This window comes from Astatotilapia calliptera, chromosome 7 (genome assembly GCF_964374335.1).
Source record: "Astatotilapia calliptera chromosome 7, fAstCal68.1, whole genome shotgun sequence".
NCBI classification, from domain to species: domain Eukaryota; kingdom Metazoa; phylum Chordata; class Actinopteri; order Cichliformes; family Cichlidae; genus Astatotilapia; species Astatotilapia calliptera.
The window spans coordinates 69,061,312-69,076,881 of record NC_137428.1 but is presented as its reverse complement, the minus strand read 5'-3'; the positions used below and the strand labels follow the sequence as shown (position 1 = coordinate 69,076,881).

At 47.2% G+C, this 15,570-nt stretch overlaps 1 protein-coding gene across 4 annotated transcripts in view; it reads right to left on the bottom strand.

Moving 5' to 3' along the window:
* Positions 1-15,570, bottom strand: part of znf423 (zinc finger protein 423) — a 130,952-nt gene that overhangs the window by 103,098 nt on the left and 12,284 nt on the right. For all 4 annotated transcript variants that reach the window (XM_080304002.1, XM_026176815.2, XM_080304001.1 and 1 more), the window contains exon 2: positions 6,283-6,345. In XM_080304002.1, the coding sequence (XP_080160128.1) occupies positions 6,283-6,345 (63 nt within the window). The remainder of the gene's footprint in view (positions 1-6,282; positions 6,346-15,570) is intronic.

Here is a 15,570-nt window from a genome sequence, read left to right as displayed (position 1 = left end):
CGTGTGTGTGTGTGTGTGTGTGTGTGTGTGTGTGTGTGACTCCGTGTGTGTGTGTGTGTGTGTGTGTGAGTCCGTGTGTGTGTGAGTCTGTGTGTGTGTGTGTGTGTGTGTGTGAGTCCGTGTGTGTGTGAGTCTGTGTGTGTGTGTGTGTCACTCCGTGTGTGTGTGTGTGTGTGAGTCTGTGTGTCTGTGTGTGTGTGTGTGTGAGTCTGTGTGTCTGTGTGTGTGTGTGTGTGTGTGTGTGAGTCCGTGTGTGTGTGAGTCTGTGTGTGTGTGTGTGTGTGAGTCCGTGTGTGTGTGAGTCTGTGTGTGTGTGTGTGTCACTCCGTGTGTGTGTGTGTCACTCCGTGTGTGTGTGTGTGTGTGTGTGTGTGTGTGTCTGTGTGTGTGTGAGTCTGTGTGTCTGTGTGTGTGTGTGTGTGTGTGAGTCTGTGTGAGTCTGTGTGTGTGTGTGTGTGTGTGTGTGTGTGTGTGTGTGAGTGTGTGTGTGTGTGTGTGTGTGTGTGTGTGTGTGTGTGTGAGTGAGTCTGTGTGTGTGTGTGTGTGTGAGTCCGTGTGTGTGTGTGTGTGTGAGTCTGTGTGTGTGTGTGTGTGTGTGTGTGTCCGTGTGTGTGAGTGAGTCCGTGTGTGTGTGTGTGAGTCTGTGTGAGTGAGTCTGTGTGTGTGTGTGTGTGTGTGTGTGTGTGTGTGTGCGTGTGAGTCTGTGTGTGTGTGTGTGAGTCTGTGTGTGTGAGTCTGTGTGAGTGAGTCTGTGTGTGTGTGTGTGTGTGTGTGCGTGTGAGTCTGTGTGTGTGTGTGTGTGTGTGTGTGTGTTAGGTGGCTATATTAAGCAGCTCATCTCTCTCGCCTCACCTCCTCCCATTTAGCTCCCACTTCATGTCCCCCACAGTCTTCATGTGTGAATGTGTGTTTTTTACAATCCCCCCCCCCCCCATACCCAGAGGAGATCTGCAGAACCACAGAGTACCAGTCACACGTTTATACACACACACACAGACTCACACACACACACACACCCCTGGGATGTGGAGCCGTAAGGGAGAGCAGCACCCAACGCCAGTGTCTGGAAACAGGATGATGAAAGAGGCATTCACGTCACGGAAGGAAGCAACAAACACACAGTTAACTGCAAACACACATAAAATCATCCAGACGTGCCACGCAGACTCGCACAGATCGACAGGATCGCACACTCACAAACTGACAGCTGCTCGCTTATTTCTTTGCTGTACGCGTGCACACCAACACAAATGAGACAGAAAAGGGCTTATTGCTGCAAAACAGACAGAAACACAGATGCACTGTGCACTGTCACAAGCAGACAATACGAGTTCACGCACACGAGCACGGAACTGTTTTCCTGTGGTAGCCTTGGGGAAATTAAAACTACATTATGGACCTCTAGAGGAAAGCGGTGAGAGAGTGATGGAGGAAGAGGAAGAGAGAGGAAGCAAGAGAAAGGGGGAGAGAAAGAGTGAGACGAGGGCCAGTGTCCTGTTTTTCTCAGCTCTGGCCACCACAAAGCTATTACAAGGAAGCAGGAGAAAAGTGATACAGCCTGCAATCTCTCCTCTGTGTCCGTCCTTTGTATCCCGACTGGTGGACGGGAGGACGCGTATATTGTTGGCCATTGCTTCATATTTCAGTCAGTGATATGCTTTGTTCCCTTCAGCAGTCACTTTGGTCACTAGTTCAATGTGGTGGCTTCCCACTTTGCTAATTAATATTGTTGTCTCATCAGCACGAGGCTGCAGTTTGCTGCAGTTTGCCTGCATGAGCTTCCTCCCTCTGTTAATTGGTGAAACTCCAAATTGGTCTTGGACGGTTTCAGGTGTGACCCTGTAATGGACTGCATGGACTGCCCTATGAGAAAGCACTTGGCGACAGTGGGAAGGAAGAACTGTCATAACCAGGCTCAGGGAGGGGCGGGGCCATCTGTCACGACCAGTGAGAGGGGTGAGAGGAGGAAGATGGGACAACAGACGCATTGTAGAAGAGAGCCAGAGATAAATAACAACTAATTACTAAAAGCTAAGTGGAGGACGAAGACTGCACTGTGGGAATCCCCCCAGCAGCATAACTCAGGCAGGATTCAGGGTCACCTGATCGCGCCTGACGTTATCGTAACAGTAGAGACGGCGTCTGTGTCCCACGTCCAAACTGGGAGATGGTTTTAAATATCCTCAAAACCACAAGTTAGTCTTCAGTTGGGGTGATATCTTTTATTTAAGGTCCTCAGAAAGGCCAGAGATTTTCTCCAGTTTGAACCTCTGACCAATAAAATCCACCATCATCAAACGCACTGAGAAACCGCAGCGCTTGGATACGGTAATGGCCTGTATTTGTAGAGCGCTTTACTCAGTCCCTAAGGACCCCAAAGCGCTTTATACATCCAGTCATCCACCCATCCACACACACACATCCACCCACTGGTGATGGCAGCTACATCGTAGCCACAGCCACCCTGGGGCGCACTGACAGAGGCGAGGCTGCCGGACACTGGCGCCACCGGCCCCTCTGACCACCACCAGTAGGCAACGGGTGAAGTGTCTCGCCCAAGGACACAACGACCGAGACTGTCCAAGCCGGGGCTCGAACTCCCAACTCTTGAGCCACGATCGGCCCGTATGCTGGGGCTCACACACGCTTTCCTAATATCGACACAGATCTGACAGGTGCAGGAAACATTTTTACGGCTCAGTTTTGTCACCACATGTGTGAACACACGCACATACACACATTCACACACAGGTGGAACAACAATGAGAAGGTCTCAGCTTCTCAGTTTCAGCTCGGGGACCTGACAAATCTTTTCCATGATGACTCACTGGATCGTTCTGTGTGCGCGCGTTGGTGTGTGTGCGCGTGTTTGCGCGTGCGTGTGCGTCACTGTAGTCTGCAGCAGACTGTCAGTGTGATTTGAGGAACAAGTTCATCACCAACAGTTTATTAACACGAGACACTCGAGTCCTGTTCAGTTGGACACGTCTCATGACTTCCTCACTTTCACCCGAGACTGAAACACACGGATCTTATAAACAAATAACAAATAGAAAACACGGCTGCTCAATACTATTTCCAACTTCGTCTCTCATTTCCTCTTCTTTTCCTTCTTCCAGCACACTGAGAGTCAGACAGCAACTGAGCAGACAGGGGGTGTCTCTGTCCCGCTGAGGTGTGGTAAGGACTGAGGGGAGAAGGAAAGGAGGCTTTCAGGGCACCTCAGGGCGCAGAAAGGCCAGAAGGAGGAAAAGAGAAGAGGAAATGTAGGAAAGGGGAGAATAAGTTGGCTCAATGCTATTCGAGTCGCCCTCACACTCCCTCCACCTTCTCTCAAGCGGGCCGTTCCAAACTCAACACACATTTTCCAGAGTAAGTCAAAGAAAGACCAAATGAGAGGGATGGAAAAATAGCCTAGAGGGCTGGAAGTTTATGAATTAGGAAGCAGGATAGGAAGGTATATTTCTCCTTGTTCCCTTTCTTTTTTGCTGTTCCCTGTTTTCTCACCCCGTCCTTCTCAACATCATCTCTCAGGGAGTAAAAGAAGCGAGGTCTTTCTTTCTAATCTGCTCGGGTAAGACGTAGGCAGCAGTTCTCGGTCCTCACCCTCTCTCTCACACATACAAACTCCTCCTAATGTCGCCCCAAATAAGCATTCAGAAGGTAAAAGCACAAGCAAAGACAGAGGGACAGAAAGAGAGCGTGCAGATCACGCAGTGACACGCAGATGCTGGCAGCAACAGCCAACCTGAGAGAGTGGCTGAGTAAGGGAATATAGGACAGTGTGTTTTTATGGTAGGAAGAGTGTGTGTGTGTGTGTGTGTGTGTGTGTGTGTGTGTGTGTGTGTGTGTGTGTGTGTGTGTGTGTGTGTGTCATGGGACTCTAGCTTCCTGCAGGAACTGACACACACAGCAGTTCTAGTGAGCCACCCAGGACCTCAGTCAGCACCCCCTTAACACACACACTCACACGTAGACCTGCACAGTGGCCCCTGGAGGAGAGTTAACACAGTTTTGAAATGGGGGGGGCAAGGATGGGAGGGTTCGGCACGTCATAGACACCCCAAGGGTCATACTTTCCTTTCCTCCTATCCCTGCAGAGCTTAACGAGAGACGGGGCGAGCGCGGCACAGAGAGAGAGAGATAACCGCATATTTACCACATTCAGCAGTATCTTACGTCCCTGCTGGGATCCAGTCGGAGGAAGTGTTTAACTGTTCTCTGACGGGCTGCAAACCGGAGCAGCAAAACTAACTTCAGCTGACAAACACCTACAGTAGTCCAGCTGTTTCTGGAAAATGTGGACTTTGATCTTTACCGAGCACCAATGACAGCGCTGAGGAAAACATCGCCAACGTTGTCGTGCCAGCAGCTGCATCGTTTGCACACGTGAACCTTTGAGTCACTGCAGCAGTTGTGAGTCTGGTAGCCCTGTAGTTTTAATAATAATGATGGATTGCATTTATATAGTGCTTTTCGAGACCCTCAAAGCGCTGTACAATGCCACTATTCATTCACTCTCACATTCACACACTGGTGGAGGCTACAGGTGCAGCCACAGCTGCCCTGGGGCAGACTGACAGAGGCGAGGCTGCCATATCGCCATCGGCCCCTCTGGCCAACACCAGTAGGTGGCAGGTGAAGTGTCTTGGCCAAGGACACAACGACCGGCTCGATCCCCAACCTTCCGGTTACAAGATGAGCTTCCCAACCCCCTGAACCACGGTCGCCCCTCAATTGGCCGTGAGGCTGGAGTTTAGTGCAGGGAGATTCAGTTCATCTGTGTTCATCTTCACTAACAAACCTACCTACACCTTTAATAAACAGCTTTACGCCAACTCTGCAGAGGAGATCACCGACAACAACAAGTAAACCAATTAGAAATTTGCTGTTGAGCATTCAGACACAGCTTCACGGTGAAGGCCGAATGTGACCTCTGCACTGAGGTGCCAAGGTAACAGCAGCACGTAAGAAAGAGGAGGCTCCGTCGCTCTCAGGGTGCAGGTCCGCCGTGGCCCGAGCCTCTGGTTGCTCCCGTGGTGGAGGATGCAGGCGGGCAGGGACCAGCGGCTCCCCCGTGACACAGGCTGTAACGTTAGAAACACCCTCCGGTGTGATTAACCACCAACCTGACGACAACGTCTCCTTCAGCCTCTTTTTTCCATGAAGTCATTTAGGGTGGTTTTTCAAGTTTATTTTAGAGAAATACATTTTCTACAAATGATAAACAATCGTGTTAAATACTCAATATTATAACAGCTGACCAAAATAGTCAAGATCATAATTTTGCCATAATTAAACGATAGATTCTTGGAACTAATGGACAAATATCTGCAGACGAATCAATGATTGGCACTGACGTATAAAAGGTGCTAGCAACTGAAATCTTACAGCGTAGCCTGAATAACACGAAGTCTCTCCAAAATTCACAGATGCACCAGGATTTGGGACTGAAGCATAAATAAAAGACACATCTGTGTAAACCTGTGTGCTAACAGACCTCTGAATCACAGCTGAACCACAGCATGAACCTGTCCTCCTCCTCTCGCCCCTCCCTGAGCCGGAGGTTTCTTCCTGTTAAAAGGGAGTTTTTCCTTCCCACTGTCACCAAAGTGCTGCTCATAGGGGTCATATGATTGCTGGGTTTTCTCTGTATGTATTATTGTAGGTCGACCTTACAATATAAAGCGCCTTGAGGCGACTGTTGCTGTGATTTGGTGCCGTATGAATAAAATTGAATTGAACGAATTCATGCATTTGCCATCTTTAATACACACAATACAAATAAAATCGTCATTTCTCTTTAATGTTACACGTGAACCTTGAACAGCAGCTGGTTCATCTCCTATGGAGGCAAAAGGCTGAGCAACTTTAAATTTCCATCTCAGTGTTTAAAGACAAGCCAAGAGGAGCTGGGAGGGAGACACGGAGACTAAGGAAAAACTAAATCTGAGAAAAAAATCTGCCGTCTTTGTCTTCCTCCTAGGAAATTACCAAACCACAGAGAGCAGTGAAAAAGCACACAAATCTCTCTCTATTAGAGTATTATTGAGACTGACTGCTGCTCTGCCTAGCTACAGTTTTCTGTCTCCTCTTTCCTTCCCCTGAACCTTCACAGTCCCCTCGATCTTTCTTCTTTGTCACTAAACCTTCGTTTCCATTTTCATCACCTCAAAGTTACCCCGAGTACACGTTACAAACGGCCAGCTCGGACTCACCCGCACACAAACATACGTCACCATGCATCTGTGTACCACTGTGTGTGTGTGCCTGTACACTAACCGGTCTGAACAGTCGATCCATCCCAGGTTCCTCCACACTCTGAAGACTCTCCTTCTTCGACAGCTAGAAAAAAGGAGACAGACACAGAAAATCAAATAAATGGTGGTTTTAACCTGCAGCTAATTAAAGAGCCTCCACCTGCAGGAGAGCAGAGGAGCCACACAATTCAATGATCATATCACAATTTTAACATGCCGCCAGCTTCTCTCTACAACTAAGAAAAAACACCTTTGTGATTAAAATGGAGGTTTATGAAGCCGTGTTTATGCTTTCTGTCCTGCCTGGTGTCACCGCCTGCTTTCCTCCAAGCATTACAGACACCAGTCAAGTTGAAGGCGACTCCTCACCTCGTCTTGCTTTCAATCGAGCGTGGGAGCGCCTAAGGACATCGTATTTGTCTTGAAACACGTTTATTCTCTGGAGCGAATGTACTTGAACTTGAACCTACCAAGGAAGTAACAAAACATGACGATGACCTGAGATCTCTCAGACTCGCACACACAGCTGATCAAAGCTGGATTGTCATGCCGACTTCCTGGGTACAACAGGAAGGAGGGAAGTACAGCTGGCACACAAACAGGAAATGGCTAGAGCCACCACACAATGGGATTTCCCGTCCGCCCCCTCCCCGACACGCTGTGCCTCACTTCTCCCTCGCTCACCTCTGTCTCTGATCCCTCCAAATGTTTTGTTCTCATCCTGCTCTCACCGGTGACCTCCGCCCCTCCACATCTCTACACCTCTCTAATACTTCTCACTCCACGTCCTCATCAGCTCCCTGGTGACCAACCTCCTCCTCACATCAAACCTGAGCCATAAGCTCCAAACAAAGCCAGAAGCTATAAATCAGCAAAGCGTCCCTCTTAAAAAAGAAACTAAAAGTCTGCATGAAAGTGATTTTTGTAGATGAATGAAGAGAGAGGAAATCGTTTTTATAACAGGAAAAAACAGCCGAGCTGCGTCACAACTGCACCCATATAATCACACGAACTTTAGCTCCTCCCATTAGCTGCAAGCAGCGTTGCAAAGTCACACGAGCCGTAAACATCCACGTGCTGATGCACAGCGAGCAGTGCAACACTCTCAAATCTGCATGATGTTTTTCATACTCCACATCACTTTCTCTAGTCTCGTGTGCTGAAGTCAGGACGCTGCTGTGTCTATAAACTCAGCCTGGTTTGTGGGCTCATCTTATTTGACAAAAAAATAATAACAACTGTCTGCAGGACTCAAAAGTTTGGATCAAGTCTTCAACATCCCTGTTGGAGCCAGATGTGGACCACAGAGTGCTAACAAACTCATGGATCCCTGGACGAACACAGGAACCTCCCACCGCAGCAAATCCGTCTGCCAAAGACAGCAGAGAGAAACATACGAGACACCAGAAGAAAAACAAAGTACGTCTGCTGTGCTTCGTCACAATGACCAGTACGTTCGCTCCCAGCTGAGCCCTGATTGGATGCCAGGATTCATTAACACGCTTCAATATGATTTTTCCTCCTCGATGTCACATCGTCTGGGTCACGTCACAGCGCCCTGATGAAACGTTTCAGTGAAGATCCTCGTTGAACATAAAGGGAGACGTTTATGACTTACGTGCGTCTGAATCAAAGGTTTTTGTGTCGAGGTTACCGGCCGCGACCTCGGTCTGTCTGAACTGGGCTTGCCCAGATCTTGTGACAACTATTTTTTTAAACCACTAAAAGCTGACATCATAATGAAAACCATCTTCCTGTGGTAGTTGGGAGAGTTTGAGATTATAAAAAGACCTCGTGGTAACTTTGCCTCAGATAAAGGCCCATTTCTCCTGATGAGACTGTGGGGAATACAGCGTGTTTCATTAGCCAAGCACATGCAGCTTTATTTAGACTCCCATATCCTCCCTCTGTCCCCCTCAGAGACAAACACACCGTTACTGTGAACCCTGTACACACCAGGCGGTCGGCGGGGGTGTACGTGTGCCTGTGAGAAGGATTAGCTCACAGATACTATATCAGTCAAGAGGAGGGAGTATCTGAGTGTGTACAAGTACATACGTGTGCATGTGTACCTGTAGCTTGGGTGCCCCATTACAAAAACAGACCTACTTAGAAAGACACTTTGTGACCTGTGGGGTTAAAAATATAACAATCAGTCATGTGTTTGCACATGCATCGCTTCTCTTCCTGCAGCACGTCACAGTCCTCTTCAAACTCTAGCTCAAACTCGCACAGCGAGTCGTTTAACAGCTTAGCACTAGCAGCTTCCAACAGGCACAGTCTCTCGTTAGCTACATGTTAACAGACAGGTGTATTTTTGGCAAATGAATTTGCAGAATTTCCCTTTAACAGAACTTTCATCATTAGTGGGAAAAAGTCGCAAGCATTCGTGTCATTTTGTACCAGTTAATTGTGGTATGGATTTAAGATGCTATCACCGAGTAACATGATCACAGCCCAAAATATACAGATACTGGCAAGAAGGCAGAAAAAGACTGAGACGGCAGATGGCTAAAGATCAAACAATCCGACATGCCGCAGAAACAAAAGCACAAATGAAACCCCCGGAGCACGACACACGGGTGACACCGTGTAAGAAGGAAGCTTCTGGGAATCCTTGGAGCATCTGCGCACACACACACACACACTGTTACTAACCCCTGAGGCACCTCGTTTATGAGTCTACTAGGGCTGCCACGATTAGTCGACTAGTCACGATTACGTCGACTATCAAAATCGTCGACGACTGATTTAATAGTCGACGCGTCGTTTGAAGCTTTGTAAGATCCCAAAAGACGCAGGAATAAGCAGCAGGATTTAAGAGTGTAATAACGGACTGAAACAGAAGATGGCAGCACTGCATGTACAAGGATGCCAGCTGCCGTTAAACCCCGAAGAAGAAGCTGTGTCCCAGAATTCATAGCGCGGCCCAGCGCAGTTTCCAACAATGGCGGCAGCTAGTTAGTTTTAATATTACTCTTATTATTCTTTCTGGGTCACAAAATAAACGTTTAACATATTTTCAGGCGAGAATGTAGCTGTGTAAACCTCAAATATCGGCTCAGTTTATCAGGACACCACATATTTTCAAAAGCGCTCCGACGTTTTCGGAGACGTCTGTTACCCACTAGCTCGATAGCGAGCCGGGGGCTAGGTCACTAGCGCCGTGAGAACACCGGACTCCCGGCAAATTGTTTTCAAACCCACCGCCGTCTTTCGCTACTCAGGTTAAACATGATATATGAGTCACTTAGATAACTTAATGTTATTGTTTGGCTTTTTTTAGTATTTTATTTGTTCCTGAGTAAATCAGTTTGGCTGAGATTAAAGTTATAGTTTTTACACAGCTGAATAAACGTCAAGCAGACAGCTGATTATCAGAAGTGTGAGATGCTGGAGAGTTTACTCCGATGTCCTGTTATATTTTAGATAGCAAGGAGTTTATTAAACTTCACCGAAACAATCTGCAAATTTCATTAAAATTTAATAAACTATCATCTTGTCTTTATTTTTAGTTAGCACAGACCTTAAACACTTACAGCTGTAAGCTAATGATAGTTATATAAGAGCAGATGCTGCTGGTGCAATAAGCTGTAGTTTTACGTCCAATGGATGATGATCTGATTAGTCGACTAATCGCAAAAATAATCGGTGACTAGTCGACTATCAAAATAATCGTTTGTGGCAGCTCTAGAGTCTATGTGAGTCTAACACGTGTGCTTAAGAAAGGACGCCTATCGAGTACTATAAATAAGAACACCTGGTTTACTGCATGAGCATAAACACAGACTATTTGATTGTGATTTGGTGGCCTGAGTTCCTTCCACTAATTAGTGTAAATACAGAATATCTCACCTGCTTGAGCAGGTGACTTTGGTGTGGGGCCTGGGGTCCAGGCTGTATGTGGCCCACGCTGTCAAACTCAGTTTCCATCACGGGACAAAAGTGGGCAAAACCAGTGAAACTCTCTTTTCTGTTAGTGTGAAGAAGCTTAATGACGCATTTAATCACGGTGATATTGTGATATAAGAAAAACTGTACATCTCAATTTTCCTACACGAAAATGCTGAAGAGAAACGCTGGTGTAGTAAAAGAAATCTGTCAACTTATAGAAAAGCTCATTTCCTAGACTGTCCTATAATTATGAAACAGAAAATTCAATCATTCAAACACTGTGGACACTATAAAGAAGCCCACAGTGGAAAACTGGGACTTTTCTGTCATTCAGCTGTTTATCTTCTACTGTGGAACGAGTGGCCGTGTGGGAGGTCTATGCAAGTGAGAATCGCTCCAAGCCAAATGCTTTCCTTTCCACAGGTGTCCAGTGGGCTGGACTGGAGTCTTTGCCGGGCTGATTCTGGTCACTGGGCCTTATGTTTGGCACCCCTGACTCACCTGTGCGCAGACAAATAATCAGATGTAAACACATGCATAACACATACACAGTAACTGACAGTACAGCAACACTCCTGTCTGCATTATAATGGGCTGTCACGGTTCATTAGCCAGTCAAGCATGCAATTGTACCAGGGCGTCCACAATGACAAAACACACACGGACTCACAACACCAGTGTCCGGGTCAAAAACGTGCAGAAATTAGACAACGAACCATCAACGGTGCGATTAGTCCGCACAGGCTGAGCCCGTTGGGGCGTGGAAGCTGAGGAAACATGCTCAGAGCTCTCCGTTACCAGGTTTATCTCAGAGCGCCTGCAAGTCGCCGCTGTTGGACGCTTCAGTAATTAATCCTCTTTGCTTCAAAGACACTCTGACACCAGCTTCCCAACAAGTTAGCTATTCTGAAAAATGTGTTTATGTGACGAATAAAGGCTGCAGAGGGGATGATCGAACACCCGGGAGCAGCCTGGGAATGTGAGTTCTGTCATACGCTGCATGTATTTCCCCGTGCACCACAGAACCTCACAGACGGACGGCAGTACTGTCACGTATACTACCGTTTGGATGGTAGTCGTCCAATCCTCCGTTTTTCATTTCTGCACATCAAATTTTAGAAATGCAGCCGAGGAGGGCTGCAGCATGCAGCTCTGCCTCTGCATCATGATCCTGTTGTCATAAACAAATATTTACACAGTTGTTGTCACTGGCACAGTTATCCACACACACTCGTTCTCCCCTCTCTCTTCCATTATTGGCATCCTCTCCCCCCTCCCTCGTCTGCTCTACCTTTGCCTCTTCAGTATTTTCCTTCCACCTTTCTTTGATATTTGCTCCTTTCTTAAGTGATTCTTGGATCCGTGCTCAGCCTCCATGCTTTCTCTTTGGCTCTTACTGCAGCACCCATTTAAATGTATTTCCTGTTTCCCTCTCTGTCTTTATCTCTCCCACCACATACCAACTCTCTTCCCTTCTATCTTTGTTTCTCCTTCTCTTCTGTCCCATGAAAGCAGTTCCAGTCTCACAAAGCGAATCCTTTGTCTTTTCCCCTCCTAAACAACACATGCACAGTATCAGGGCCATTTATTCCCAGAGCAGCCCAAGGCTCTGCTGTTCCCAGATCTCTTTGACGAGCAGGTCACTCTGGCCAATCGCGCACCGGCCAGACAGCCCAGAAAGGCGGGATGTGGGTCACTGTAGCCAATGATAGGCGGATCCTTTTCCCACAGGGGCGAGCTGATTGACAACTAGCGCTGGACAGGAGTCAAGAGGGTAATTGTCATCTGACTCTCTCCCTCTCTCTTTATCTGTCCGTCTCTGCTTCTCATCCTAGACACTCATTCTTCCTTCTCCCACTTCCCCTTTCCAACTCACTTCCTTGCCCCCACTCCTCCCCACACACCCCTCATTTTCCCTATAGCACTCAAGGACTCTCTCATTGGCTGCCCTCCCTTTCCCTCAGGAATAACTTGGTGACGCTACTGGCCGAGGGCTGATGCCAATCTACATCCCCAGCATGCCCCTCGGGAGACCCCCAAACTTCAATGGCCTGTGGCACACACACGCACGCACGCGCACACACACACACACACACACACACACACACACACACACACACACACACACACACACACACACACACACACACACACACACACACACACACACACACACACACAGGGGACAGGGACAGAAGCTGATTAACCAAATACTTTTATCAGCAGTAAAACCGCTCTCTCTGCCTGCCTGCATTCTGAACAAAACAGCCTTAAAACACAAACACACACAGACACACATCCCAAGCACTGAGCCATTGGCCAGAATCACCAGGCTAGTCTGAGGCTTGGGACAGCGTGTGTGTGCGTGCATGTGTGCTTTTGTTTGTGAGCGTGTGTGTAAAGGGACAGAGTTAGCAGAGGGCTTAGATGGATGGCAGCGAGAAAGAACAACAACCACACAAAGCCTGGCGGACAAGCTCCATCGCCCTCTCTATCTTTCTCTTTCCTCCTTTTTCTGCTTTGCCCTCCTCTCCTGTTTTTTCTCTTTCAATCTGAATTGTTTCTATCTGATTTCGTTCGACAGATTTTGAAATTCTCTTTGCTTCAGCAATCGTTTCGTCTTTCCTCTCTGCTTACAGAAGTCCTCGTCTTCGTTGTTTTGTCATGAACAACCTCTCTGTTCTTTCTTTTATGTATGAGGTCATTGTGATTGTAATCTCTATCAACAGATTCTGCATATGAATATGTATAATCTGCAGGAGGGAGGAGTTTTCTGATCCTGGAAACCTTCTGGCTTCCGTTTGTCATCTTGGCCAGCCAAGTCTGAGCCGGTTTGGTTGCATTCATGTAAACAGGATATATGGACCAAGTGCAAATGAGGAATTCATTCATTGGCTACACCGGGCAGAGGCGAGTCAGGGCCATGTGGGGACCGTGGACCAGTAAAGGTCAGTGACACTGAACGACTTCATGTTGGGTGATGCAGAGCGGGCGGATCAAGTTAAACTTCTTTTTTAACTTTGAGGAAAACAATTGAACCGACAGCAGCGACGCAGATCGGCGACATACCAGCATTACAGTGTTATTTACGCACACGTGTCAGTGAGCGACCAGCCATCAGCAAGACAGCGATGCAAGAGTAAATCAGTCCCTGTGCAAACGCCCCTCTAACCAGCAGACTAACCAGCGGTTCCCAAATGAGTCACACATCCCAGACCTTACCAAAATAAACCAACATAGCCGCGCACGCTTCGCTGCTGTAGAAAACAATCGTGCTGTTGTAAGAAGACTTTCTGGTTTTATCTTTTAGTCCTGCGACTCGCACAAACTCACCTGTACAGCAAGGTTTGTAAGAGATTCCTATTAACACACTACGAAGAGAACACAACACGCACACACAGACACACACAGACAGTACAGAGCTGATGTTCAGGGCCAAACAACACAGCTTGAGATTAAAGAGCCTCTCTGATCTGACATTTGTTTTTCTGTCTGTCAGAGAGAGTGTGGCGGGAAGACGAATCGATAGCAGAAGAGACGTGTAGAGGAAGAAAGAGGAAGTGAAGGAGGATATAAAGGCGGTGGAGAAGAAGAGCAGAAGGTGAGACAGAGGTTAGAAAGAAAGCAGCAGCGAGGAAGGACGAGAGGTGAAGGAAGGCAGCGAAAGGAAGCATAAGGAGTAGGACAGAAAGAGAAGGAGGAGAGGGAGAGCATTTCTCCAGAGTACCATGACTCCAGGGAAGGCTCCAGAAATAACTGAACTAGAAGTTTCCCCAGCAGCTTCCACTCACCATTACAGACTGGTCCACACACACATGCACACACACACACCCACGCACGCACACACACGTCATATGAAGGTTCAGAGTTCACCGAGACAAGACTGATTCACCAACAAAGCTGAATGATGCCAGAAGGAGATGAGACATGATGAGGTACAGTTGGTGCATATTCACACACACGTGCACGCACACACACACACACGTGCACGCACACACACACACACACTCTACATGAACACTAAGAGGAGGCGGGGCTGCAGGGTGGAGGGTACATAATTGCCTTCTCTTGTACTACAGGCTCGAGAGTGCTTTTTGACTGAAGACACCAATTTCACGCTAAGGCATTATTTAGCTTGATACAAACTTGATTAGGCTTTACAGAGAGAGAGAGGAGAAGGGAAATAAACAGCTTTGTGTCATACCGCATCGCTGGCGGACAGATTAACTCGCTAGTCACGCTCCTTCTGGGAGTAACAAGAAAAATATACAGACACAGCGCGTGTGCGCTCCGAGCGTGGCTGCTTGTTTGTTTGAGCAGACGTGTAATCAAGCATCTTAGAAAATGTACTTTCCATTTTTGAAACCTCATTTTTAAAGAACCTTTTTCAGATTTCGGGGTGTTTCATGTTTTTGCAGCTAAAATTCAAACTGAGTTAGACTTTGAAATCCAGCGATCGTTCCTCGGGACGTTCAGCAGAACTATCCGTCCCCGCTACTGCAAGGACTCTTTGTGCAGTTCGTCTGTATTACGCAACATAATTTTGGGCTTTTCAGGTGCAACATTTGTGCAGGTGTGGGCCTGCAGCAGGCTGACATTTCTCTTACCTTTAAAAGATTTGGCTCAGCAGTCAGGATACATTACCAAACATGAACATCCTGATCATTTTCCAACACTGGAAAGCTGCGTGTGTGTGTTTTACCGACTGGAAAGCAGATCCTCTGATTTTACCCGTTACTGTGAAGATAGATCCAGACGTGACTGAGACGGAGCGAGTGAGAGCTTCAAGCTGCACCTCCAAAGTTTCTGAACCTTCAGAAAGTACTACCTGCTGAAGGGGAGAGTTTTTCCAGGTCCCAGTGGTGGAAAAACAACGAGCTTGTCCAAAGTTTCCTGGTCCCCGAGGAAAACAGCTATAAACAGCATCATTGTGTCAGGACTGCTAATATTTAGACTCGTCTCCCTTTTCCAAACTAACTTCTTGCTCTAAGTCATCAGCATGTCTGTTAGACCCCATTCCTACTCAGCCTTTCAAAGAACTCATTTATCTATATTAACAGGATATCTACCACCAGCTTTCGAGGTAGTTGCAATTAAACCACTAGTTAAAAAGCCTTTGCTTTCTTACTCTCCAGTTGTCTCAGCTAACTATGGACCAATCAGTTTCCTTATTTCTTGAACAGACAGTTATCAGACAGCTACGTTATGTTTTCCAGAGGAACAATTTGAGGAGTTTTAGTCAGGATTTATGTATCACAGCACAGAAACAGTGAAGGTTACAAACGATCTCCGATGGCCTCTGAGGGCAGACTGTTAGACCTCAGTGCTCCATTCAACGCTCTGTTAATCACATTATTTTAAACCACTGATATTAAAGGAAATGCATTCTGGTGATTTGACTCCAATTTCTCCATAT